The sequence below is a fragment of the Ictalurus punctatus genome, chromosome 26 (genome assembly GCF_001660625.3).
Source record: "Ictalurus punctatus breed USDA103 chromosome 26, Coco_2.0, whole genome shotgun sequence".
Lineage (NCBI taxonomy): Eukaryota > Metazoa > Chordata > Actinopteri > Siluriformes > Ictaluridae > Ictalurus > Ictalurus punctatus.
The window spans coordinates 18,511,998-18,539,551 of record NC_030441.2 but is presented as its reverse complement, the minus strand read 5'-3'; the positions used below and the strand labels follow the sequence as shown (position 1 = coordinate 18,539,551).

At 40.6% G+C, this 27,554-nt stretch overlaps 3 protein-coding genes and 1 long non-coding RNA gene across 4 annotated transcripts; 2 read left to right on the top strand and 2 right to left on the bottom strand.

Moving 5' to 3' along the window:
• Positions 1-1,344: 1,344 nt before the first annotated feature.
• On the bottom strand, positions 1,345-4,553 carry mb (myoglobin). Its single transcript, NM_001200597.2, has 4 exons — positions 4,337-4,553; positions 3,609-3,694; positions 2,205-2,424; positions 1,345-1,869 (listed from the first exon to the last, which is right to left on the bottom strand). The coding sequence occupies exons 2-4, from the start codon at positions 3,689-3,691 to the stop codon at positions 1,729-1,731; spliced, it is 444 nt and encodes a 147-aa protein (NP_001187526.2). The 5' UTR covers positions 3,692-3,694; positions 4,337-4,553; the 3' UTR covers positions 1,345-1,728.
• Positions 4,554-11,014: 6,461 nt separating this feature from the next.
• Positions 11,015-15,823, top strand: rab1aa (RAB1A, member RAS oncogene family a). Its single transcript, XM_017457110.3, has 6 exons — positions 11,015-11,219; positions 13,439-13,511; positions 13,627-13,722; positions 14,261-14,356; positions 14,891-15,022; positions 15,495-15,823. Exons 1-6 carry the CDS (start codon positions 11,206-11,208, stop codon positions 15,690-15,692), a joined length of 609 nt encoding a protein of 202 aa, XP_017312599.1. The 5' UTR covers positions 11,015-11,205; the 3' UTR covers positions 15,693-15,823.
• A 913-nt stretch (positions 15,824-16,736) lies between these two features.
• LOC108258476 (uncharacterized) lies at positions 16,737-21,899 on the bottom strand. The gene is made up of 3 exons (XR_006981124.2): positions 21,341-21,899; positions 20,121-20,270; positions 16,737-20,031 (listed from the first exon to the last, which is right to left on the bottom strand). It is a non-coding gene; the product is annotated as an uncharacterized LOC108258476 (long non-coding RNA).
• Positions 21,900-22,004: 105 nt separating this feature from the next.
• sertad2a (SERTA domain containing 2a) lies at positions 22,005-27,238 on the top strand. The gene is made up of 2 exons (XM_017457100.3): positions 22,005-22,145; positions 26,015-27,238. Exon 2 carries the CDS (start codon positions 26,026-26,028, stop codon positions 26,797-26,799), a length of 774 nt encoding a protein of 257 aa, XP_017312589.1. The 5' UTR covers positions 22,005-22,145; positions 26,015-26,025; the 3' UTR covers positions 26,800-27,238.
• Positions 27,239-27,554: the final 316 nt, after the last annotated feature.

Below are 27,554 nucleotides of genomic sequence, written 5' to 3'. Positions count from 1 at the left end.
AATAATAATAAACACCAGGACATGATGTTCTTTATACCGCTGTGCTAATTGGTGAGAAGGTGTTGGTTTAATTTTCAACAACAGCGGCTCTGTCAGTAGCGCAGCTGCAAATCACAGCTTTATATTAACGCGCTGGTTCTAATACGTTATCGTTTCTATAGCAACAGCTCGTTCACCGCTGACTTTTACAGCAAGCGCAAAGCAATCTAGACCTAACAGTGGGTTCACTCCTTCATGTGTCATGTGTAATTATTGAACTGTTGAACAAATTCACTTCAATTCAATTTTATTTGTATAGCGCTTTTTACAGTAGACATTGTCTCAAAGCAGCTTTACAGAAATATCAACACGGTGTACAGATATTAAAGGAGTGAATTTATCCCAACTGAGCAAGACACTGAGTGGCGACGGTGGCGAGGAAAAACTCCCTAAGATGTTTTAAGAGGTTTGTTCCAGTTCGTTTGTGTTGGTTTACTCAGACTAGGTACCGACACGTGAAGGTGTCGCTTTTTACACCTCGCATGTGACTGAGACAGGAAGGACACAAGGCAGCGTGGACTTTGTGAGCGAGAGATTTTTATTAATGATCATTGCTTAATCACACATCAAAGTATGTTAATGATACTGAATAGAGATAGATGTAGACCAGCAGGACTGCACATTCATAAGCATGTCTCACACTCTCTCTCTCACACACACACACACACACACACACACACACACTGATTACTTCTTGTCCAGTTTTTTTTTCATTACATTTAAGTGAAGAGACTTTACTGTTCATTATTGCTAAATAATCTGAGGAGTCGAGATAAAATTGAACCACACGAACTCAGTACCTCAGTTGAGGTGTATCATTAACGTTAATTCACTGTAATGAAGTGATATCTGTCGGATGTGGTCATTCAAAACCATTTCTCTGTATATTTGAGCTGTTTAGAGTGTCGCTCATCTTTCCAACAGTGTTTCTTTTCTATTTCAGTACCAATTTCTCAGGTTTGTTTTTACGTTTCGGTAGGCCTGGGCCGAGACCCTAACCAGACATGAACACAACACCACTTGGCAGTTGTGCGGTTCTTATAAAGCTGTGAAATGCATTCGGGTGCACGAGTACAAGTGCGTTACAAACAGCTGCTTTAATAAATCTCATTCACTGTTAATCCTTATTAATAAGCAAACCCCAGTGTTGTAAAACGGAGACCCGATCCATTTCCGAAAATCTTCCCGGATGTCTTATTTACACACCTTTCTGTATATACGGGGACTGTAAAAATCACACAACCGATGGCGCACGTACACGCCGAATGACTCGGTCAATAAGAAAACCCTTCTGGACTTCTGTTAGTAATGAACGTTGTGTTTATTTTTATTATTAATTTGTTTATTAATTGTAAAATAAAAATGAAAAACACGATTACTTTTGCATAAGTGATCAAATCAGAGGCTCAGACTTCTGGACTCAGTAATTAATTCAGTAATTTCTTTCACCTTGTTGTTTCATTTCTGCCCGTTTCAGCGTCCTCTCTTTTGTCGGGCTCTTTTTCGAGGTGGGGTGTTGATTTCGTCCTGCGCTCCACAGCTGCTGCTCGCTACTATGCAGTTTACAACAATGCTTACAGAAAAAGTAATTATTAGAAGTGACTTGATTACACTCTACTCCCACTGGCTAAATAAACACCCATTTACTTGGCCCCGGCGACATTAGGAACTCAAGGGTTCGAAGTTCATCTAGCCGGCGAAGCCGAGCTCCTTGTAGTAGACGTCTATGTCGTTGATGACGGCAGCCAACACCCTTCTCATGGCGTCCTGCCCGCCGCTGTTCAGCAGGCCCTTCTCTGCCATCACCTTAATGATGATTTCGCTGATCAGCTGATATAAAGAAAGAGAGCGGGACAGAGGGATTGATGATCAGTAGTGTGTTTGAGTAGTGACTCTAATAGTGATTACAGCTCTGGGCTACTGTACAGAAGGTCAGCATGAGCAAGACCCCTAACATCCTTCTGAGAGATGAGTGCAACAATGTGGCGGTGGTCCATCACCATTGGACTTCTGACCAGAAGGTCATGAGTTCTAACCCCAGCACCACCAAGCTACCACTGTTGGGCCCTTGTGCAAGGCCCTTAACCCTCAACTGCTCAGATGTATAAATGAGATAAATGCAAGTCGCTCTGGATAAGAACGTCTGCCAAATGCCGTAAATGTACCTTGAAGTTGGTAATGGTGATCTTGTGTATGTTGGCATGGGATGTAGCTAGTGGTTTGAGGATGTCGGCATGGTTTCCTTTTGCCTTGATGAGCTCGCCCAGTTTTTTCAGGACGGTTTCTCCATGTGCCTTGACCGCCGGATTTCCAGCCGCATCAGCAGCGGAGATCCCAGCAAACTTAGGGAAGAGTTTCTGGGTTTCAGGGTGCTCCACGAACAGACTGAAAAAAGGGAGCAGTTATTCAATAACCGAGTAAGAGACTGTGAGTCGACCGTGCATACTCGATCACCGAGAACGGTGGAGCAAGATGAAGTGAGCGAGAACCATTAGAAAACAAAGGTAAAAGCTATCAAGACGGCAATCTAAGCCTACTAAAAGTCCTGGTTTCCTTTTGAGACCAGCGAGAGATGGAGAGATGAAATGAAAGAGACTATTGTCCATGCTGTGAGCTCGGACTACATCAGCATCCTGTTACCTCTGTGTACTCAGAGACGGGAAAACTCCACAGGGGAGAAAGCAGGTCGGCAAAGCCCTGGCTACATCCATCCTTTCTCAGAATAGCCAAATCCAGTCTAACCCGGTAGTAGGTTTCAGACCCTCATTCTCAAAAGCACCGCAACGTGCAAGCCGCACCAATGTTCTGGAATCTTTTAAAGAACTAAAGGGTTTGAGAACTCACTTTAAATGTTCAGGAACTTAGTCACTATAACTTGCAAGTGCATGACAGTTCTGCTGCTTCAGAACAGAACACAACAGGATGTTCTTTCATTTTTTGTAATTTTTGTAAGTTTATTATTTGTTTATATTTGCCATTCATGCTGCATCATAACACGGGCTTATATTAAAAGGCCAGTTAAGAAGGTTGATCAGTCTCTGAAGCTTGTTTGATCGATGAATTACATTCAGTATGACAAACTTGAGCCCAACGATCTGCCGAACTACAGCCCCTGTCGGAAAAGTTATTGCTTGCTTAGAAGTGTGTTGTGTTGGAAATTCATTTATTGATCACTAAACTCCTTTCGTCACTGATCAAGTGATTCTTTATAACACTAAAACCTACTTTTACCTATCATGCTACCAACTGGATCCTGTTTTCCTGACGTTTCCTGAGAACTACGTATTCTCGCTCTCATTATCATCTTCTGCCCCCATCCTGACGTGTGCAAGTTCCTGTTGTAGTTTTTTTTCTTTCTTTCTTTCTTTACTGCTGAGAGCTTAATTGTGACCAACCCACCCCCTCTTACATCTCACAAAGTTTCCAGTGATAAAAGCACAGCATAGTTCTATCTTTAGTAATAACTTCAATTGAGTATAACCTGTCATTATTAATTGATCTTTTGTGCTATAGTGCTTTTCGGAAAGACGTCCCAAAAGAGGTTTTTGGAAAAGTGGTTCGGTACTGACCGGCCCAGAACTTCTCCTCCAATGGCAGCATAGTTGGCTTCCATGCTGCCCCAGCTCGTCAGAACAGTGTCAAAGTCAGACATTTTCTGCACACACACACGCACACGCGCACACAAAAAAACACAGCACAACACAACATAGTCAGAAGCTGGAGGTCATGTAAGGACAAACTACCTGTATACACATCTGCTACTAAACCAGCTGGACTTTTTTTGTTTTGTTTTTTTGAAAAAAAAAAAAATATATATATATATATATATATATATATATATATATATATATATATATATATATATATATATATATATATATATATACCAGAGTTACTTTTATTTATCTGTTTTGTTTTGTGTCATTTCAAAAGCATCATTAAAAGTCAGTATATTTAATGTATAAAGCCCTTTGTTTAATATGAAACATAATAAGCAACATTTTAAATACATTTTTATGACCTTGAGGAATTAACTGTGAGGATACAGAGTGGAATATCTCTCTCTCTCTCTCTCTCACACACACACACACACACAAATGCACATCTCTCAGAATCATAACACAAAGGTTGAATCATTTTCTCGAATTAATTATTGGTTAAATTAAAGTGAAACTGCAAATGTGTTTTTGCAAGTTATTCTGTAAAAACCCATCACAGTCCCATGTGAGAAGAACCTGAGCCACCTGAAGAGAGATAATCTCTCTCACACACACACACACACACACACAAAACTTACCAGGACAGTGTTGTGATCAGATGAGAGGATAAAGCTTTCTTCAGATTTTTACGTGTTGCTGCTGAGCCCTGATTCGACTTTTATAGAGGCCCTACAAAAGTTTGTCCCCCCACCTGTCAATCAAACATGTTCGCTCCTTGTCTTGAAATGTTAACCCAGCCCCCTTTCATGCTCCACCCACCTGATGATTTTGTATCTGCCCCAGTGGTTCCCAGCATTGCTACTTGCATGATAATTTTCTTACATTCTCTCCTATTCCCTCTCAATCAACCCCCACCCCACCCCACTCCACCCCACCCCACACCCCCATGCATGTTGATGCACGGCCATCACGTAGCAGAGTTTAACAGTGACCCAGCTCAGCCACTGCATGTGACACAGCCCTTATTAGCAATCATGGGACTTATGCATGCTATGCTGGTGAACTGGTCAGATTTATTAATACTTCCATTAAGAGTTAATGCAAGTTTTCAGCCCCTTTGTGAAACAGAGAGATAGAAACAAATAAAGAAGAAATATATGGACAGAGAGCTAGAGAGAGAGAAATAAATATGAGCTCCAGAATGATAGCAGGTTAGTGGTGATAGAATGACTATTCTGGGAGTGAAGAAGACTTAATACACATAATTATACCCTCACACGACCTCAGAATGAATTGTGGGCCATGTCCTTCAAAATGAATCTCCATTCCAACAAACCTTGTTACTTCACACGACCTTAACCCTACTTAGCCGACTTTAGCCTAACCCCAGCCTATCTATAGGCCGACCTTAACCCTAACCCTACATGAATCCTAACCCTAGACCTATCCCAACCATAATAGTAGACAAAACGTTTTGGTAATAGATCACTTGACCACTAGTAATGTGTTGACTTTAGATTAATGGTTTAAGGACTGCTTAAATCCATTATCAGAAAATTAGCAGTAATAAAATCAACCCATTCATGCATATAAGAAATTAGACAAAACGAACGGTGATTAAGAAAGATTTTTCCATAGATGGCACAGCTCCAGAGTTCAAGGTTCAATCCTGAATTCAGGTTACAGTCTGTGCATAGTTTTATGTGTTCTCCCTTTGCTCATTTTAGTTTCCACTGCGTTTTTTGGTCAATCGCCCATTTGCAAACATGTGTGTGTGATGCCTGGATGGACTAGAGTGTGTTTATATGCTCCACCACCACTGTAACCTGGAAAAGTGGTCAGTGAAGGTGATTTATGTGAAATACTATCCCAATACAGTAAATAACTAATATCCTAAAGCTTCGGTAATGCTTCAAACAATTGTGGTAGCGCGAAACACTAAAAACTAAAATAAAATGATGATTCTTAAATCTGGGGTTTTAAAAAAAACAAAGTAAAGGAGGACAATTATTAGAACATGTGGTGGTGTTTTACTGTTGTCTATATACAGTATCTCACAAAAGTGAGTACACCCCTTCAACCTCTGCAGCAATGCTGGCAGCACTCATACGTCTATTTCCCGAAGACAACGTCTGGATATGACGCTGAGCACGTGCACTCAACTTCTTTGGTGGACCATGGCGAGTCCTGTTCTGAGTGGAGCCTGTGCTGTTAAACCGCTGTATGGTCTTGGCCACCGTGCTGCAGCTCAGTGTCAGGGTCTTGGCAATCTTCTTATAGCCTAGGCCATCTTTATGTAGAGGAACAATTCTTTTTTTCAGATCCTCAGAGAGTTCTTTGCCATGAGGTGCCATGTTGAACTTCCAGTGACCAGTATGAGGGAGTGTGAGAGCGATGACACCAAATTTAACACACCTGCTCCCCATTCACACCTGAGACCTTGTAACGCTTACAAGTCACATGACACCAGGAGGGAAAATGGCTAATTGGGCCCAATTTGGACATTTTCACTTAGGGGTGTACTCACTTCTGTTGCCAGTGGTTTAGACATTAATGGCTGTGTGTTGAGTTATTTTGATGGACAGCAAATTTACACTGTTACACAAGCTGTACACTCACTACTTTACACTGTAGCACAGTGTCACTTCTTCAGTGTTGTCACATGAAAAGATATTATCAAATATTTACAAAAATATGAGGGGTGTATATATATATATATATATATATATATATACACACACACACACACACACACACACACACACAGTATATTGTCATGTTTTATTATGTTTCTTTACTGTGTATTTAACTTCAGTGATTTTTTATGGTCACAGTTCTCTGTTAAATGCACTTTCATTAAGTCATTCCTTCATTCATGCATTGTGGGTTTCTTATTTTGATATAAAAAAATTATGTAAAATTTTTTTGAAAACCGTGGAAAAGTTCATTTCTGTATTATAAATTATTTATTCTGATATTTTGAGATACTGGATGTTGGATGTTGTGAGCTGTAAACCATAATCATCGAGATTAAAACAAAAAAAAGACTTGAAATATTTCATTTATGTGTAAAGAAGCTAGAATATATGAAAGTTCCAGTTTTTGAATTCAATTACGGGAAAAACACCTCTGAAGGTGTGCTGGGATTTCTGGCACCAAAACGTTAGCAACAGATCCTTTAAGTCCTGTAAGTTGGAGGTGGGATCAGACTTGTTTGTCCAGAACGTCCAGCAGAAGCTCAACCGGATTGAGATTTGGGGAATTTGGAGGACAAGCCAACATATTTTGGCATGAACTTTTTGTCATGGTCCTCAAACCGTTCCAGTTTTTGTAGTGTGGCAGGGCGCGTTATCCTGCTGAAAGAGGACACTGCCATTAGAGAATACCGTTGCTATGAAGGGGTGTACTCGGTCTGCAGCAATGTTTAGGTAGGTGATACGTGTCAAAGTAACATCCACAACACTGCCTCTGCTGGCTCGCATTGTTCCCATAGTGCATCCTGGTGCCATCTCTTCCCCAGGTAAGTGACACACATGCACCCGGCCATTCACATCCACATGCCCGTTGTAGGTGGTGGACAGGGGTCAGCATGGGCACTCTGACCGGTCTGCAGCTACGTAATTGTATGTTCTGATACCTTTCTATCAGAGCCAGCATTAACGTTTTCAGAATTTGTGCTACAGTAGTTCTTCTGTGTGATGGGACCAGACGGGCTAGCCTTCGCTACCCACACATCAATGAGCCTTGAGCTCCCATGACCCTGTCGCTGGTTCACCTGTTGTCCTTCCCTGGAGCACATTTTCATAGGTACTAACCACTGCATACCAGGAATATCCCACAAGACCTGCCGTTTTGGAGATGCTCTTACCCAGTCGTCCAGCCATAACAATTTGGCCCTTTCAAAGTCACTCAGATCCTTACACTTGCCCATTTTTCCCGCTTCCAACATGTCACCTTTGAGCACTGACTGTTCACTTGCTGCCTAATAAATATATCCCACCCCTCGACAGGTGCCACTGTAACGAGATAGTCAGTGTTATTCACTTCACCTGTCAGTGTGTTTTATGTTACCTGTTCACCTCTTTAATGTTATGGCTGATATTGTGATACATACTGTGTATCATAAAAACGTCCTCAAGAATTATGTTTGTTTTTGTCATATCCCATCACATGAATTATTTTTGGGAAAAATAAGCTCTAACTCTAGACAACCCCAACACCACATTCATCCAAAACTTAACTCAGTATTTTTGAATTCCAACGAGGCAAAACCAAAGAAAATGCCCCTTACTTGGGATGGTGTACTCAACCCCAAGTTCAGTATATCAGTATGGCTGCTCACACCATAATGTAACACTTCTCTACTTTTAAAAGGAATTATAGTTATATTCAGGTGCACGGTGGCTTAGTGGTTAGCATGTTTGCCTCACACCACCAGGGTCGAACACCAATCGGGGTTCGATTCCCGCGGCTCTGTGTGTGCGGAGTTTGCATGATCTCCCCGTGCTGCGGGGGTTTCCTCCGGGTACTCCGGTTTCCTCCCCAGTCCAAAGACATGCATGGTAGGCTGACTGGCATGTCTAATGTGTCCATAGTGTATGAATGGGTGTGTGAATGTGTGTGATTGTGTGCCCTGCGATGGATTGGCACTCTATCCAGGGTGTATCCCGCCTTGTGCCTGATGCTCCCTGGGATAGGCTCCAGGTTTCCCCACGACCCTGAAAAGGAGTAAGCGGTTGAAGATGGATGGATGGATGGATATAGTAATATCTCTTTGGATTCACAACTTACATACACATTAACTGAGGTCAGCTGATGGCACAAATTATGTAGTTTGAAAGTGCAACATACCGCGAACCTTAACCTCTGGTCTCAAAAATACATCCCTTTTTCATTTTCCAGTCAAAATCTTTTTCTTATCTTTTTTTTTTTTTTTTTTTTTTTGCTGTTGTTATCATTGTTGAAATGGATGATCAAACAACAAAGTAAAATGAATGAATGAATGAATGAATGGTTCTCAAAGGTAAAAAAATTGCCATGTATTTATATTTGATCCTTACTAACTGCTACAAAAATATCTCTCTCTCTCTCTGTCTCTCTCCCACTCGCTCTCTCTCTCTCCCACTCTCTCTCTCAAACACACACTCCCACACTAAATGCTCTGCTGGCGTCCTCTAGTGGAAATAGCATGAAGGTGCACATGGTATGACTCCATGATTCCATTTGTTTCCCCTGTAATCTGTTGTAAAACATATTATGATTCAATCATAATATAACTGATGATCTGATTTTAAATTGTACATTCATTAAGACATTTCCGTTTCCCTGCACCCTATACAGGCAGACATATCATCCACAACATTAAAACCACTAACAGGTGGAATAACATTGATTATCTCGTTACAGTGGCACCTGTCGAGGGGTGGGATATATCAGGCAGCAAGTGAACAATCAGTTCTTAAATTGACGTGTTGGAAGCAAGAAAATGGACAAGCGTAAGGGTCTGAGTGGCTTTGATAAGGGCCAAATTGTGATGGCTAGACGAATGGGTCAGAGCATCTCCAAAATGGCAGGTCTTTTGGGGGCATTCCTGGTATGCAGTGGTTAGTACCTACCAAAAGTGGTCCAAGGAAGGACAACTGGTGAACGGGTGACAGGGCACTTCTGTAAAATTCACTTCATGAAATTTCTCAATAGCAAAATAGAAAATCTCAGGCAAAAAAAATTCTGACTATTAATTTAAAAACAGACAGTTTTATAACTAACCCTGTAGATTATAATATAACAATATGCCTGTCTGACACCTCAAACCGGATGAGGGAACACCACCTTAAGCTCAACTTCGCAACAACTGAGCTTCTCGTCATCCCTGCCTGCCCTTCAATCAACCACAACCTCACTGTACAGCTCGGCTCAACTACACTCAACCCAGCCAGGACAACCAGAACCTTTGGGGTGACTTGATGACCACTTGACCTTTACAGACCACATCTCAACAACTGCACGATCCTGTAGGTTCATTCTGTAAAACATCAAGAAATCAGACCCTATTTCACTGATCAGGCTACACATATACTAGTCCAGGCTCTTGTTTTCTCAAAACTGGACTACTGCAGCGCACTACTCCCGGGCATCCCAGCCAGCTCCATCAAACCCCTTCAGATGATTCAGAATGCAGCAGCATGCCTTGTTTTCAACCAGCCCAAAATAACCCATGTCACACCCCTCTTCATCTCCCTCCACTGGTTTCCTGTAGTTGCCCATATCAAGACCTTAATGCTCACATACAAGACCTTGTCTGAAACAGCACTGCTCTACCTCAACACTCTCCTTGAGGTTTATGTTCTCTCACACAACCTGCGATCAGGTAAGAACCAACATCTGGTAGTGCCTACTCAGTGAGGCATGAGGTTCCTTTACAGAACCTTCAAACTGATTGTTCCTCAGTGGTGGAATGACCCTCAATCCAGAGCCATATCACCTTGCATTTCTTGCCTGGTTTCCCACTGAGGGGAACTACTGTCCAGTAGGGAGCAGTCCATGATTGGGATTGGTTTTGAGCATTGGCCAGACACCAGAAGCCACAGAGGTAGAAACAATTTCTGTGATGAGCAAATCTGTAAGCAAGAGCTGTAAGCATTAAAAATGCATTTCATACATCTTTCCATCCCTATATACCTGATAGAAATAATAAACATCGATTAAACTTTTTGCCAATAGTTATTCCTAGAGAGAGAAAAAACCCAGAGTCATTAGGAACGGACCAGAAGGACTCCAATTTCTATAGACCAGTAGTCCTCCTAGTAGGGTCTGCTTTCTTTCTTTTTGTTATCATGGTGGGCATTACAACTCACTGTTATCAAAGTTATCATAATTATTATTTAATTTGTATACTTAGTATAATACTGGGTATATTCTACCGGTCACTTGAATTGGATTGTTTAATCCAAACCTCAATAACCCCAAAACAAGACGGCCTACTTGGACCCTGACGTGTTCTGATTGTGGAAGTTTCAGCAATAAAAAAATTCACTGATTCCAATAAACAGTCCAAATATTTTGCACGCATTGAAACAAAAGCCTAATGTTTGAATAGTTTGATATGTTCATGAAGTAAATCTGTACTGAGGAGGTGTGTGGAATTAATCTCAGTGTTAGGATTCAATCTGCTGTTTAAAAAAAAAACACACACACACATCAAGGAAAGCAATTTGCTGTTGGATGAAAAGCTCAAAGACAAACATTTCGTTTGGGGAAACTCTTATTTTGACATGCCTGTTTAAAATAACGACTCATGATGGCGTTTTGTTGAGGTTTCACAACCTGGTTGCCATTTTTGTTAGCCAACTGACTCAATCCACCCGGATCTTCAGCATTTCATCTCCAAGCTCCAAACCCGGGCAGGAATTGACCAGAAACCTTCAAATACATTAAAATCACAACAGAGAAGAAAGAAGACACAAACTAAGCTTGATTATAAGGAGATTCTCTGGGCCAGGTGTCAACCATGAACCCTGAATAGTAAGTAGTTGGTTAACTTCATGTTGTTTATGTCTTTAATCAGTAGCTTTATTTCAGACTCTATTCCATTTAGACTCGCAGTAATGTCAGATTAACACCCATAAACCTCATAGTGTTTAGATCCAAAAGTATTGTTCATGTAGTTAATTAGCTTTATCATCTGGTCCACAGTGGTTTTATATTTATATTGGTTTCTATACTTTTCTGACTGATATTTTGAAAAAGTATCTTAAGTTATCATTAGTTTACAAATCCACCTGAACCTCGTGTGTGTGTGTGTGTGTGTGTGTGTGTGTGTGTGTGTGTGTGTGTGAGTGTGAGAGAGAGAGAGAGAGAGAGAGAGAGAGAGAGAGAGTGATGGAAATAGGTTAATGATTAACTGACGTGTATCAAGAATGTTGGAGCATGAAACCACATATTCACCATTATAAAAATGAAGTAAGACAAAACAAGTGACGTTACACAAGTTGCCACCTGTTTACAAACACAATTCCCCTTATCCGTGCGTTAATTTGACTCGTCTAACAAAATCAAGGAAATTTAATACTAGGATTTATTTGTATAATAAGTAAAATTACTTTAAATCCCTGTAGACACTGTCACAGTGGATATCTCACTGGTGAGGTGTTGCTGTTGTGTAGCAGGTGTGTGAAGAAAGAAAAGTTACTAGATACTGTGTTTTAATTGAATGATTAATATCGCTAGCTGTGCTGGTTCTTGGGTTAATCTGATTTTTTGTTGTTGTTGTTGTTGTTAGTGTTTACGAGGTCTTATCATATCTGATGTCGGTTTATGTCCGTTTCCGCCAAACCTGCTGAAGATAAGGCTTTGACTTGCCTCATCGCTGTCCGTGCCACGTCGTTAGCCGGTTAGCTAGCGACTGAGGTAAAAAAGAAAGAAAGAATTACATACAGAGTAGCTGAGGTTAAAACTTAGCTAAAATGTTTACCTATACATAAGATAATGCTCGCAAAAGCAGACTGAAGTACAATAAAACCGTTCAAATTGAAGTTTAGTCACAAATCCTTTGCTAGTTTCGAGGCTAGCTAGCTCTGTGGATGAACTTGTGAACCGAGTTGCCATGGTAATATGACCCTCTTTAGACCCGCTAAAATGTCTACTAAATGTAGTTTATGCTATTTCTGGGGCTGTTAGTGTATCCCTGAGCCTTTTTCCATCTCGAACTTTTCCTAGAAATTAGGATATTGTTCAAATTGACGACATTGTTAATAATAATAATAGCAGCAGCAGCAACAACATAAACAGACGTTTATAGCTAGATAATGTCCTTTTAAAAGCTCATTTATAAATAGTGTTTTAGAACTTTTACACACCATTATGTCTCTGATTTATACAAGTGACACTGATTTCACATGGTTTCTCATAATGTTGTAATTTCCTGTTTCTACTGGGGTGTGTGTGCGCGCGCGCGCGTGTGTAGACTTTTTAGCCTTTCGTAAGGACCAAGCATGTCCACAGTAATAGGAATTATGTGAAGGTCCTCGCAACAACAAAAATAGTGCCTTTTTATTTTAATACAGTGTTTAAAAACTAAAAGAGGCAGAATATTCCAGTTTTAAGTATTAAGTAGGGATGTTATGGTTTGAGATGTTCATGGCATGGTATTAATCAACTGTGGTGGACATTAAAAGAAGAGCTTCTTATGACATCTTTGTACAAAAGTCTCTTTGCACATCCTTCTGTATGTATGTTTATGTTTGTATATAAGGAAATAAAAAGCTCAAATCGTCTAACCATTCTTGTAAAATCTCTTACACTATCAGTATTTTTTCATGTTGTTGGGGGTTGTCACGGTCACATAAGAACTACTGGAGTAAAGAATCTGATCATGTAAAATTAAATGAAAAGGTATGTAATGGAGAGAAATGCATTTTGATCTTTTTTTTTCTTCTTTTTTTTCTTTTTTTTTCTTTTGAGAACGTCAGCGGTTAGGTAACCATCCAGTCATACACCCGGATTAATCGTTAGCATAATGTCGCACAGGTCAATGGAAGATAATAAACCAACTCTTCAACTTGACTTTGAACTGTATGTTCAGTTTGGATGATAATATCTAAGGGCTTATTCATGTCACACACAGGAGACGTCTGAAAGCTGATTAGGTCGTTTCTCATTAACGAAGCTTGAGGCTGAAGCTTGGCTTTTCTTCAGTCTTCTGTCACACTTGCTTTATGCGATGCGACTTGTGTCTTTTCCAGCGACTACCTGTTCAAACTGCTGCTGATTGGAGATTCTGGGGTCGGGAAGTCCTGCCTTCTCCTGCGATTTGCAGTGAGTTATCATGCCAATTTGCCATTTCTGACAGCTCATAGAGGTAACATAGAACATTCATAAAGTCTTATACCTACCTTTTGTTTCCCTCTCTGTCTCTGATTGCTTTGTTCAGGACGATACATATACCGACAGCTACATCAGCACGATCGGCGTTGACTTCAAAATCAGAACGATAGAACTGGACGGCAAGACCATCAAACTACAGATTGTAAGTCTTGCGTCCTGAGTGGGGAATGAAGCAGGGGGCAGTGGGATACGTTGAGGCTATAGCTGTAGCCCAAACATCATTTCCAGAATATTACCAACTGTAGTACAGTGGGTTCTAATAGTCCCTGGTCCCAATTTCTAGAAAATCATACTACTGTAAAAAGAAGTCAGACAGTAAGGTGGTGTTGTGATGAGGTCAGCTGTACATATTGGAGTCAGTCTTCATATTTATTTCTAAATACATGACATTTGCACTTCTACAGTTGACCTGTAACCTGCAAATAAACACAGCTTTTCTGGCAAATATTTATTTGGGGGGAAAATAAATGCCCTTTGTAGGTATAGTGTTGAAATTATTGGACTACAGTACAGGTGTCTTTAATCCAGTATATCTTATTATGCTGTTTGCTTGACTATTTGAATAATCCAATACGTGCTCATATCAGATAATGTTTGAATTGTTAGTGTGTAATGTAAATCCACCCAGCTTATAGTGGTGTTGAATCGTGTGTGTGTGTGTGTGTGTGTGTGTTGCTCAGTGGGATACGGCGGGTCAGGAGAGGTTCCGCACCATCACCTCCAGCTACTACAGAGGCGCCCACGGCATCATCGTCGTCTACGACGTCACAGATCAGGTAGATGGAGCATTTCAGCACCAGGACAACTCCGTTAAAATGACGACCCTGCTCTGTTTACAGACCTTCTTGCTAGTATAACAAGTACCAGACATCCAGAAAACCAAAGAAAAAAAAGATTAGTTATAGATTAAAATGACATCACTTGGAAATGTTGGTTTAAAAAATGTTTTGTAGGTTTTGAACTAAATTTCACTCAGAGAAACAATGCCCGCCCCCCAACCCCTCAAGAAACAACACCCCTTGACCCCGCAAATTAAATATGATTTAAAATGATTTAAGAACATTTACAGTGTGTCCAATATTTTGATTTTAGCTCAGGATTTTTTTATTTTTATTTTACTGCATTGAGACTTTCACCTAATTAGTAAAAGGAATAGTTATTAAAAAAAAAAAAAACTGTGTTTGCTCATTAAATTTTTTACCCATTTGTGGATCTCGTTGAAGACGCTGTGTAGTCTAGTGATAGGAAGTGAGGTCATAGCACTGTGCACCGAGTATGAGATCCTTCTTTGTTGACTTTGATTTCTACAGGAGTCATTCACCAATGTGAAGCAGTGGCTGCAGGAGATCGACCGCTTTGCCAGCGAGAACGTCAACAAACTGCTTGTGGGCAACAAGTGTGACCTGACCACCAAGAAAGTAGTGGACTACACGACAGCCAAGGCAATAATCCGAATCTGTACACCCACGCCTTGCAGTGACTAATAGAAGAGGAGAACAATACAAACATTTTCATAATATTTACAATCTCATGTTCGAATTTTAGTCCATCAAACACTTCTTTTGTAAAAGTTTTGGATAATTGACCGGTGTTGTTTGACAGTATGAGAACAGACTGTCACCAGGAAACTTCCAGAAATAATCCAGCTTGTCAGCATAGCTGCTCTTAAATCCCCAGAAAGTTTATATGAAATGATATTTGATAATTTATTATTTTTTTGGGTTATTTCACTATTTACTGGCCTGCTGCTTCAGATATGCGTACACAAATCACAAACTCTTAATATAAACCTGTGATTTGCAGCTGTGCTACTTTCAGAGCTGCTGTTATAGAAAACTAATCAACACCTGACCCAAGCAGAAGCTCTAGCAGGTCTAACCCGGTATTCAAATTGCTTTTCTGTCTGCGTCTCAGGCGTTTGCGGACTCTCTGGTAATCCCGTTCCTGGAGGCGAGTGCGAAGAACGCCACCAACGTGGAGCAGGCCTTCATGACCATGGCGGCAGAGATCAAGAAGAAGATGGGACCAGGCGCCAGCACGGGCGGGGCCGAGAAATCAAACGTCAAATTCCACAGCCAGCCCGTGAAGGCGTCCAGCGGAGGCTGCTGCTGAGTCCCGAACTCACCCGAACACACAGCGTACAAAGGAAGAGTGATGTTACCTACCACCGTACGCCTGAGCAGACGCACAGTGGAGAGGGAGGGAGTGTGTGTGTGTGTGTGTGTGTGTGTGTGAATGAGAGAGTGAACAAACGTAGAGTTTTAAAGGATGATTTAACATTTCCTCATGCACCAAGCTGCACGTTTCCGAAACTTTTATTTATTTATTTTTTAATCCCCGGACTCGGAAAGCAGGTTGCAGATACACGTCCTGTATTACATTTTAACAGTCACGACCGTTCTGTGTCATGGATTTCAAATACTGTGTGCAAGCGAAGTCGATCAGCCAGGACGTGTTTTGGTGTTGCAGACCTAAAGAAGTAAACGTCGGACACCAAACACGTCTTACCCGATCGACCCCCCCCCCTTCTCATAACCAGGCGAAGGATGTGAAGTGAAGGAGGTCTGGATGTGCTTCTGTCCCAAAAAGAATGCAGCGTTTAAATTTCTCCCTGAGATTTGTTTTCTGTCTTTCAACACACCAGCCCGTGAAGGCTGTAGTGATTATCCGGCGTGTTAATGCGGTAGAAAGATGAACCCTGTCTATCCAGCAGTCGTACTGCACCTTCACAAGACTACATGGAGACGGGCGATCGTTGAAATGTACACCAATGTCCGCGTTTTATTTGTTGTCGCTGTGTTCTAGCGTGCGTTCACTTTCTCACCTTTATAACTGGCAAAGTGCATTATGGGTATTCTGTACCCGATAGAGCAGTGGTCACCAACGCTGTTCATGGAGATCTACCTTCCACTCATAATGGTGTCCACCCGACCATCTAATCACTGCCTTAAGAAGTTCTTGATCCATTTAAACAGTGTGTGTGTGTGTTCGATGTTGAGGTTGGAGATGAAATCTGCAGGAAGGTAGATCTCCAGGAATAGGGTTGGTGACTGCTGGTGTAGAGTATATCAGTTGGACACTAACTGTAAACAGTGCATTAGTGGGCTTCCTCACCATATGGATCATTTCAGATTTCCCGTCACATTTTCTCTGCAGCCAATCAGAGCAAACCTCGGGGTGGAAACGACTATGATTGGTTAACATGCTGAACAGACTTTTTTTAAACCCCCAAATTTAAGTTGCATCACAACAATTTCCTTTTATTTTCCACGCCTGGAAAATACAACCGACTTTGTAACAGAATTTTTCTGAATACTTGGAATATATAAAATACTTAATGCTGTAATTTTTTTTCCCACCTCAAATCTGATGATCTACCAGATTCAGTCATTACTTACCAAGGCAACTCGTTAACTGAACACCAACTGGTTAACAAGACAGGATACTCAAGAGAGGTGTGATGGAGCTGTTGAGCACTTTTAACTTAAATGGGTGTGTGCTTTTTTAAAAACAATATTGAAACACTGCTTGTAGACCATGACACCGTACTTCTTCAAAATTACAGTACACACTTTAAATCCAGACCATAACACATTGGCCATGTTTTAAGAAGTTCTGATTCATCTGCCCTTTTTTTTTTTTTTTTTTTTTTGATACACCTCATTTACTGTACACACACACACTTTTTTTTTTTCTGAGGATTTGGTTTGACTTAACGATTGAATGGAATTAGGCAGTGTTCCTTTATGAGCATGTTTGTCCACTCATGCTCCGTATGAAAGCATTTCAGAGACACACAGCCGCTGGGCCTCCAGATGAACTGTATTTATGTATTTATGTGTATCTATAAGAATGTAAGAACTATTGAAAGAGAAATGAAGAAACATGAGGATGTGTCGGTATGAAAACATCGCTTCTCTACTATATTTTTGGGGGTGGGGTGGGCTTACGGGGTCATGAGGAATTTTTTGAGAATGTTTTCAATTATATATGATGGAAGGTTTAATAAAAAAAGAATGATTTTATCTGAACCTGTATGTTTCTTTGTGTGTGTTTTTGTTCTTTTGATGCCTGCTTTTGACAAGTACAAGGGATAATATTTACAATCAACCTTAGATAGGGAACTAATTGTGCACTACTGAAAAAGTAAATGTCCCCCATAAACTTGCTTTTTTGGTTTGTTTGTGTGGTGGTGGGGTTTTTTTTTTGTTTGTTTTTTTAAAGCTATTTAATGATACAGAATTGAAAGGTGTCTATAAACCCTACTGGGTGAAAATGTAGAGCTGTATAGTTCTACATGGAGGTGTAATGGTTCTCACAGAAGTACAAATCTTGTTTTGTTTTTTTTCTCTTTTTTTTCCCTTTCAGTCTTCCCCAATTTTTTTGAGTTAAACAGAGCTTAATTGTCTTTATATTTAATTACTACACTGCTGCACATTTTTATAGTCCTGTGATGGTTTTGGCTAATCTTTTTTTTTTTCCAACAGTAGTTTTAGTCGTTCGTGAATTTCAGATTTAAAAAATAAACCCGAGTGTGAAACGAAAATTCCAAGACCTCCAGATGGCGCTAATGTTCGTGATTTTGCTCTTGGTTGATCAGTTTGGTGGTTTCGTTTGAATTTTCTCAGATATTTTGCCTACTACTATGAAATAGAACAGACAAAGCATTGCATTTTTTTTTAATTAACATTACCTGAGTTTGAACATGTATCCTGCATTCTGTGATGCAAAATCAAATTTTAGATTTTTTTTGTTCTCGGTCAACTTTTCCATTTTAGTTATGGCCATGAAATACTGAGCTCAATAAAGAAACTCAATAAACAAAGCTGTATTTTCTTTTATTTTCCATCTTAGTTTTATACAAAAATGGCTCATAGTTGTATGGCAAATTATTATTATTATTATTAGTAGTAGTAGTAGTAGTAGTAGTAGTTGTTCTATTTCAGCAAGATCTTTGGACAAATATATGGTTAAAAAAAATTTAATAAATAAATACCAAAAGGAGTTATAGTTTTTGGCCAGATTCGCTTTCTGTGATGTAATTCTGTTGCGCACATTTGTTAGCATTTGGGATACTAATCTCTGCTAGCTGTCTCATTTCTCTGTGGGCTGGGATGCTCCCCCACACACACGCACACACACATATATACAAGCAGGTGTTTAGTGCAGGCTCTGTTGTAAGGTCAGGGTCAAGAACAATGCAGAAGTGTGCACATTTACACACAAGTGCATATAATTTGCCGGCTTTAGTTGTTCTCGGCTACTGGCTGAAGGTAAAGTCTGGGGTGGGTGGGGGGGTGGTGGTGAAGGACATGGGTCATGTGTGACAGCTGTTTCAGGGCTTCTGGTGAACGAGAACAGGGGGCAGAAGTGAAAAGATGGAGGAACAGGGGGATGGGGGAGGTTTAGATAGACAAAAGAGAGACAAAAGGCAGGAGTCAGCTGCAGAAATTCTCTTTGACGCAAAATGCATTCAGACTCCTGGAGTTAACGTTGGAATTAATGTCCAGTGTTTGGAATGTCATATAAGAGCTCCATATCTACATATTGTCTCATGGTATGAAGGCTCAGGATTTATAATATTCACACTGACATTCACCAACATCTCAATAAGACCTCAAAGTTTATTATAACACCTACAGTCTGTATAGAATCCAAAGCAACTATTACTACCATACTACATAATGCATCAATCCTCTGCCTCGGAATTATTGGAATCCTGGGGGAAAAAAATGTCTTTTTGAGGTGAGGCGTAGTACACAGCCATCAATCTGGTGAGGATTAGTAAATAATCTGAAATCAGGCAATAGCTATAAATTTCCCAAATCCACTGTTCAAACATAAAATCCCTTCTGAAAGGGTCTGACTATGCTCAACATGTCCATGTAGTTACATAAGGGCAGTGCACTTGAGAAAGTCATTACAGTGACCTGCCTAGAAGATGAAGATCACTTCCATGCAGATTGGGGAAGGTTGGAGAGGAAGAACTTTCTCCCAGGATCATGGTTGAAGATTCACAGACGATGGCACCATTTCAGGGTCGACAAGTCTCTGAATCTACAACTATACTCCACCTTCATGCCGATGTTCTAAAGTCATATGAGACGAAAATAGAGCTTTCTGGCAACACAAAGTTGATGGTCAGGTGTCCACAAACTTTGGCCATAGAGTGTATCTCAAGCATGATGGGGTGCGGGGGTGCCAATAATTATGACTCTTTTTTTTTGTAGAAAATATTCATTGATGATAAGTGCTTTTAATGAATGTTCTTCCATTACATGGTTATATTTCTCATATTTTCCATGTGAGACCAAGCTAATTAACCTCAGACCTGTTTTTCCCCTTATCCATACTTACCGAGGGTGCCAATATTTCTGTATCTGAGTGTATGCTATAAGGTTCCGTACTACATCCACACACTCCTCGTTGTGTTGTAATACTCAGGCAACGTCTGTGAGAATAATAGTGAACGTGAACCATGAATCAGGGTTGAAAGGGAATATAATACACTCATTATCACGCAGTAAATCTGTCACTTACACTCCAGATGAGTCACTCGTCAGTAATATCTCTTCTTTTTCTTTGTTCGTCCCACCATCTGGAGCGCATGATGTCATGCTCAGGCACGAGAGAGCGAAAGGGCGAGAGAGATTTAAAAAGCTCGTGTCATACGATGCTCACAGATGGCACCTGGAGTGTGATGAAAAAGACCACAGCTCGATCAAATATATACAAATATATTAAACGCACAAATATTCACCCCTTACATGTGGAGGATTTCTGTGGACCAATGAAAATGTTTGCAGGCACCATGATCAAGTTCAAGGTCAATTTCTGCACTTTTATTATTATTATTTATTATTATTACAATAGTTATTTATTATCAAGTATTTTGACACTTAGTTATCATAGTTTAAATGACTGGTCACGTGACCTGAATGGGGCGAAAGTGTCATTCTTTTAGGTTCCATTTAAAGGGATTGCTAGTCAAGTGATGTGGGTTCTAGAATATTCACATTTCTGGAACTTTAAATCCATTGTTAGGTAAGTGTTATGGGTTCTAGAATCGTATTATTCCAGGAACTTTAAAGCCATTGCTAGTCAAGTGTTCACACTGATCGGTTACACTGATGTGTAAAAGGATTTGGTGTGTTTATCTTTTTATGCTTATGAGTAGTTTTAGACACAGGGTGAGAGAGAGAGAGAGAGAGAGAGAGAGAGAGAGAGACATAGAGACATCCAGTTGAAATCCTACATGCAGAATTCTGTAAAAAAAAATAATAAAAATCCTACAAGTACTACATCGGCCATCGGCACACGACAAACAACGCATGCGGGACAGAATTAGGCAAATATCTGCTAATCATAAAAATACAGAAACGGCCAATCAAATCGTGGAAACACCTAAAAGTTCAGTGACCCCCAAAATCATATCATTACAAAGCCCTGCAATACCAACTGCTGATCAAGGCAAACCGTCCAATCTCTCAGCTGGTCCGAAGCTTTAGCCCTGAAGGATCCCCGACACCTACTAACCCCCACCACACTGCCACTTCAGACCAGCACAACAAAGTCAAGCACATCAGATTGGACCAGATTACATTACACATGAAACACAACTACACCCACTGGGACACAGCAACAGAGTGAAATGCAATGCTATGTGGCCTTAAAAAGACAGTACGCCATGGCAGACTCTCTGTACACAGTGACAGATATTAAATAAATAAATAAATAAATAAATAAATAAATAAACATACCTGAGAACCACTTTGACCAGGTACAGACTCAGAGGACGTGCCCTAGCAGTAGAAACAGGCAGACACAGGGAAAAAAGACAAAAAATTCTAAACCAAAATCAAAATTAAGCGTGCACACACACACACACACACACACACCAAACTTGACTATCTACCAAACTGAGAAATTCCCCCTCCTACTAAGAGACCATAAAGACAGCTGTATATTAGCAGCACAATAGGTCTCGGCCTGCCACAATATGAGGGACAGTGAGGGATCTTCCTCGCACTTATAATTATTATAATCTTATCTTTTTCAATTATTCTCTATATAATGCCTTTATATTGGGCTCCATTTCTGCACGTAATCTTTTGCAGTATTTTTGTTCTGGTTGTTTATTTTAATCTATTAGTGTGAGATTAGATTTCTCCTGTTTTTACACCACACTTCCTTTTGGCAATACAAATGCACTTTATCTGCCACGCCAATAAAACACATGGGAAATAAATAAAATAATTAAATAAACAAACAAACTGGAGACGCGTGCCCGCGCGGATTACGTGCCTGTGAGCGCGCGCACCTCTTGTCAGTCTGACGTCACAGTGTGGGTGTCGTGTTAGAGGAGGCGCTCGCGCACAAGGCACAGACGGTGCGGGTTTTTTTTTTTTTTTTTTGTACAGCACTCGGTGGCTCGAGCAGTTCTCCATCAGCGCTAATGCGAGTGAAACACCTCTCAGAGTCGCTTCTGCTCAAACTCCACGCTCGGAGCCTCGGAGGCATGACTCCTCCGGGGTGGGATTAATCCGCTCAGAGGAACTACATGCGGTGAGTATTAAAACAAGTCCTCCCCGTCTCATCCGCGTACAGTCGGGTGTCCTGACGGGCTTCACCTGCTTTTAGAGTTCATACACACTTTTGTTAGAAAGATGGAAGATGATCAGGAGCTGTTTCCTGGAGTGTGTGTGTGTGTGTGTGTGTTGATTTATTTTATAGTCTGTAAGATTCACTGCAGAATGAGAACTCCTAACTAACAGTGTTCAGGACTGCTAACTAATACACGCATTCTTCTGGTTATTATTGTATATTCCCCCTTCCCCCATGTTATATATTATATAAATGTATATATCTCTCTCAGCGGTTATAAATCAGACAGTCTTGTTTGTGTTGGAAGTTTTTTTTTTGCTTGTTTCTGCTGTTAGTTGCGCTTCAGTTGTTGGTCGTTAGTCAGGAAGAACAGCGCCTAAAGCGGTCAGTGTTTGTAACTGCAACACAGCGCCCCTCATGGACAAAGTTAGTCAGTGTGTTTAACTCTGAAAATAAACACTACTGCTCTGTCCAAAAACCTTCAGTCTAGCAGTGCAGGGCTTAGGAATAGTATTTGGTGCTGTTTAGGACGACACTCTAGCAAGAACACTTTATAACAATTTCAGTTGCATTCTCCACGAAAATCCGGTGGGTATTTTTTTTAAACCATGTAACATTTTGAATTTGCTCTCTAAAGTTATATGTGCAGTCTTTTTGGATTTTAATACTTTAAAAACGAACCACATTTAAATACTGTAAAAGTTAGGTTTTTTCCTACATTAATCGTCTTGAAAGTGAGTCTTATTTCACAAGAATTGGGTTTATTTGCGTCCATGAAGCAAAGATGTCAAGTGACCAACTTTTGGGATTTTTTTTGTCTTCCAAAAACTCGAATGAATAGTAAGGAGATGCCCTATAAAATTAAAAAAAAAAAAAAAAAAAAAAAAAAAAAAAAAAATCAACTTCCCACATTTGAGACTTTTTTTTCCTTTCTTTTTTTTTTTTGAGTGAAATACTAAATAAATAATATGGCATAAAATAATGACCCACTTTTTTTTTGTTTTGTTTTTTTGGAAAAGTAACCCTAAACTTCAGTCAGCCTCACTGGCATCCAGAAGATTGTTGCCGTCAAGGGGCGTGGTCTGTTGTCCAGACAACAGTAGTATGTGTTTAATAACGTGTCCCAAATAATGTTTCTGAGCGCTCTGAAGGAAACGATCTTTGTTTTAAAATGCTGGGCTCACAACAGGAAATACACTTTGGATAGAAAGATTAAAGGGTTTATTAGGGAGAAATACACGAGTACGTTGACGCCCAGGTGAGAAGAAATGAAACCGAGAGCATTCAGGTGTGTTCAGGCTGGAAAACACACACACACACACACACACACACACACACACACACACACACACACACACACACCTTTAAATATCCAGGGACACAGTGTACATTCAGACAGGAACGTCACTGCGAGAACATACTATCACTTTCATTTTACTGAAATGACAAACACTTCTGACTCTGACTGGGACACAGAGCGACAACACAGCCTGACAGTCGTTATACCTTATAAAACACACTTGTGGTTGTTTACAAACAAGTTATAGAGCTTTATTTGCTTTAACATGCACTGCTGAGCTGGTGCGGTTAGCGTGTATAACAAAACACAAAGTTAGAACAAAAACTACTGAGTGTTGTTAAGCTTGTCGGCTGAAATGTACGGCTACTTTTTTTACCCAGAATCCCAGTCTCTGGGTCTGTATTATTTATTTATTTATGATTTTTTTTTTTACACAGTCCACCTGCCAATCAAAAGCAGGTAAAAAACCAGCCCTTGAAACTTGAAACCTGACCCTCCCACTCCCTGTACACACAACTCCACAGTCTAACAGCATGGCTGCCGTTCCCATTCAGGAACATTTCACAAGGAAACCAAATTTCTAACGAGACACCGTGCACCTAAAGAACTATTTATGAAACACCACGGTTCGAAAAAGTTCTTCACAGATATCGTCATAAATATCAGTAAAGTTGAAAATGTATTCTGGCGTAATTCTTAATAACATGGCATAACTGTATAAGAAACATCCAGGCGTCTCGTGTAAAAGACACAAGATTGACATTTTTATTGATTTTTCTTTGTTAGACAACACCGAGTTTTCATTCAGTTACCGAACACTACTCGATTTAGTCGTAAAAGGTCGTCTGTGGGCGTAAATGAGTCAAAAGGCGACTGGCTCGCGATTCTTATCGTCATGTTTTACCGCCTTCGCCGTGTTTTGATGACACGGCTGACATTCTACGACTTTTAACGGTGAACTTTTAACAGGGAACCAGCACCAACAGCTTTAAAGTCCTTACATTTCCACAACCCGTAAGACTGGACTAAGGGTAGATTTTGTCATTTTAAAGTTGCAGATTTTGACAATTCAATAGCTTTATTTACCTAGATTTGCTATTTCACAAGCAAAAAAACCCCCCAAAAAAACACCAACAACAAAACCCAAATCATCACTCAGCACATAAGCCTCACACGTGAAAAAGTCCTGTTTCAAAGAGCGATTCTCGTTTTCCTGTAAAGTGTGCAGTTCCCATAAAGCAGCACTACCAGGAAGTCACTCAGACAGTTTCAATGCTCATAGTGAAACAATGCGAGGGTTTTGTTTTTGCCGAGTGACACACAGTCACGTGACAACGTACATCGTCGTTACACGCGTATAAACACACACACGGACTAGTCTACGTTCCAGTTCCCATCCTGTTCACTAGTTATGTCCGGAAACATGACGGCGGATCTCCAGTGCATGTATAAAATCCCACAATGCACTGCAGTAGGACACGAGTGGCATCCTTGCAGGTAGAGGAGACCCATAATACTTGACTAACAATAATAAAAATCTTATATTTATTATATATTTAATATTTAAATTGTATATTTTTATAAAAACCGGACTACTTATCGAACACGTTAATTGTACTGAGGTGAATTATTCTCGTATGAACTTTTGTTTGTTGGTTTTGTTCGAGAGCCCACAAACATCAGTCTTCCTCTTTTTCCTGACGTTAAGTAACTGGAGTAGCAGCTTTCTGATCTAAATAATAATTAGTTCACATATACGAGTCTGGTTTGATGAGGTGTTTGTCAGGACGGTTTTATAACCTCATTAATACACTTTTGTAAAATGTTGCCGCCTTTTTCATTATTTAATGAACTGTTTTGCGGTTAATTAGAGGACACCAGCTGATAGGGGGTTGGGCATGTCCTAGCAAAGAAGCTAGAGAAATAACTTTTGGCTAGCAACGGGAACGCTTTTTAATACACGGTTTAACAAACGTCTCCAAACAAATCACCACATAGCGATGACGCATGTTGTGTACATCAAATGAGTCGAGTCCGTACTTACATTTCCACCACCACTGCAGCCTGTGTGGCTCTAAAGCAGTGGGTGTCGATGTAGGAACCCCACAGAGACCTGTGAAACACAACCAGGGCTTATGGTAAATAGGATTTATTCATTTATTTTGACATTTTGTTACGGTGGTGGAAATCACAACCAACATGATCAAAGTTACACTCAGGGGTCCAAGCACCAAAGTCAACTCAGACCTGTGTTCCATCAGTGGACTGCTCGCTCTGTAATAGAAAGCTCCACGGGTCCACAAAATGTTTGACAGATTGAAATAACGTTAATGACATTAATTTACGTACAACCGATAGGGCCCAGAAAGTGAAACTGCTAAAATGTCAGTTCATGTATCGTTTTGCAGAAAGGCTCAAGATAGACAACACTGTACACACCATTTCACATGGCCACTTCTCCACCATGCATGTAGACACACCTTTGATTTCATGGAAATTTGAAGGTTTGTATCTTTTCGCCTCCCCACAGATACCTGCCACATGTCGTGTACGGGTCTGAAACGAACGCTGGAGCCGGAGGACGAGGACAAGCCCGATACCCAGCCCAAGATGGCGGCCGTATGGGCCGAGTCTTCCACGCTGTACTCACGGCAGAGGCAGACGGTCTTGCAGCTCTCGCTCCAGAAACTGTGCCATGTTCCATCACTGGGCCGCCGTGTCCTCATTACTAACACGCTCCGGCTCATTCAGGATGAGATCGGACACCAGGGGGCGCCGCGTCCGAGCCCCCCGGCCGAGGACATCCAGAGATTTTCACAGCATCAAGTGCTCGAGGTCAGTTTGACCCCGGCGTGGGTTCTAGAGCAGGACGGTGAGCCGGATTTCTCTCCAGACTCCTCTGTTTCACCAGAGGATGGCTTCGCCTCAACGTTGGCAGAAATCGACGAGGCAAGCGCCTTTTCCTCACCTTCCCTCCCGGAACCAGACACAAACACAATCGAAAAAGAAACTCCAATGCAGACCATCTGCCTCGAGTCTCACTTGGACTTCGTCCGGCCCACCGTAAGCCACACCCCCTCACCAACTCCACCCTTCCTCCCCGACCTCTCGCTGGATGACTTCCTCTTCTCGGACCTTGACAACTTCCTGTGCGAGTTGAACCCTTGCACCTTGAATCTGAGTCCCAGCCCGGGCTCACAGTCAAAGGTTGTCTCCATGGTGACGGACGAACTCGTCCGGAGCTTGACAAACCAGCCATTCAAAACGGACCTGAACGAACTGGAGCACATTATGGAGGTGCTGGTCGGATCATGAGACCAATTTTTTATTTTATTATTTTTTTTAAATGACTAGAATTATTCACACACACACACACACACACACACACACACACACACACACACACACACACACACATAAATAAATTCTGTTTTCTTTTAAAAAGAATTGTTCAGAATAAGTCAGGGAGTCTGAGGTTACCTTAAATTAAACATCTATAAAAACACAAGGTAAATCGCATTACTGCAGCGTTTTAAATTATGGGCTGTAGCCCGACCCGGTGGCCATGGTAATGATTGTATATTTATTTTACGCAGTTTGCATGTATTTATTCTTGCAGTCAATACAGGGATATAATATATGAGATTTTTCAGCTCTATTTTTGTTTGAACAGATTTGATACTTTTTAATAGAAATAAAAAGGTACACTATTTTGCTACTGAAATGATTTTGAAATAAAGGTGATGGTTTTGTAGATGCGTGACTCAGTTCTTTCCTGTGAAACGTAACGGAGCGTTCCATTCTCATCTCCGTGGGGTGGTTATTATACTCACCCCGGAACTTCATTTCGATTTCTTTAACTGAAGGATTCCTAGAGTCAAATTCCATGAGTACTAATAGAACACCATCACGACCCAACACAGTGGAACTTGGCAAGCATTTCATACTACAGATTTAGTCGTCACTCATTTGGGCATCACAAAACCTGGTTTTTAAGCGTCTGCATCCCAATTCACCAAGTCAGGTTTTACATACGTTCTCAAAATGGAGAAAAACGTTACCATGTAAAT

Coding starts and splice junctions, on each gene's coding strand:
- mb (NM_001200597.2), bottom strand. CDS start 3,691: ATGTCTGACTTTGACACTGTTCTGACGAGCTGGGGCAGCATGGAAGCC. Junction 2,425..3,608: donor GGAGGAGAAGTTCTGGGCCG/GTCAGTACCGAA, acceptor CCCTTTTTTCAG/TCTGTTCGTGGAGCACCCTG. Junction 1,870..2,204: donor TCACCATTACCAACTTCAAG/GTACATTTACGG, acceptor TCTTTATATCAG/CTGATCAGCGAAATCATCAT.
- rab1aa (XM_017457110.3), top strand. Junction 13,512..13,626: donor GCCTTCTCCTGCGATTTGCA/GTGAGTTATCAT, acceptor TGCTTTGTTCAG/GACGATACATATACCGACAG. Junction 14,357..14,890: donor TCTACGACGTCACAGATCAG/GTAGATGGAGCA, acceptor TGATTTCTACAG/GAGTCATTCACCAATGTGAA.
- sertad2a (XM_017457100.3), top strand. CDS start 26,026: ATGTCGTGTACGGGTCTGAAACGAACGCTGGAGCCGGAGGACGAGGAC.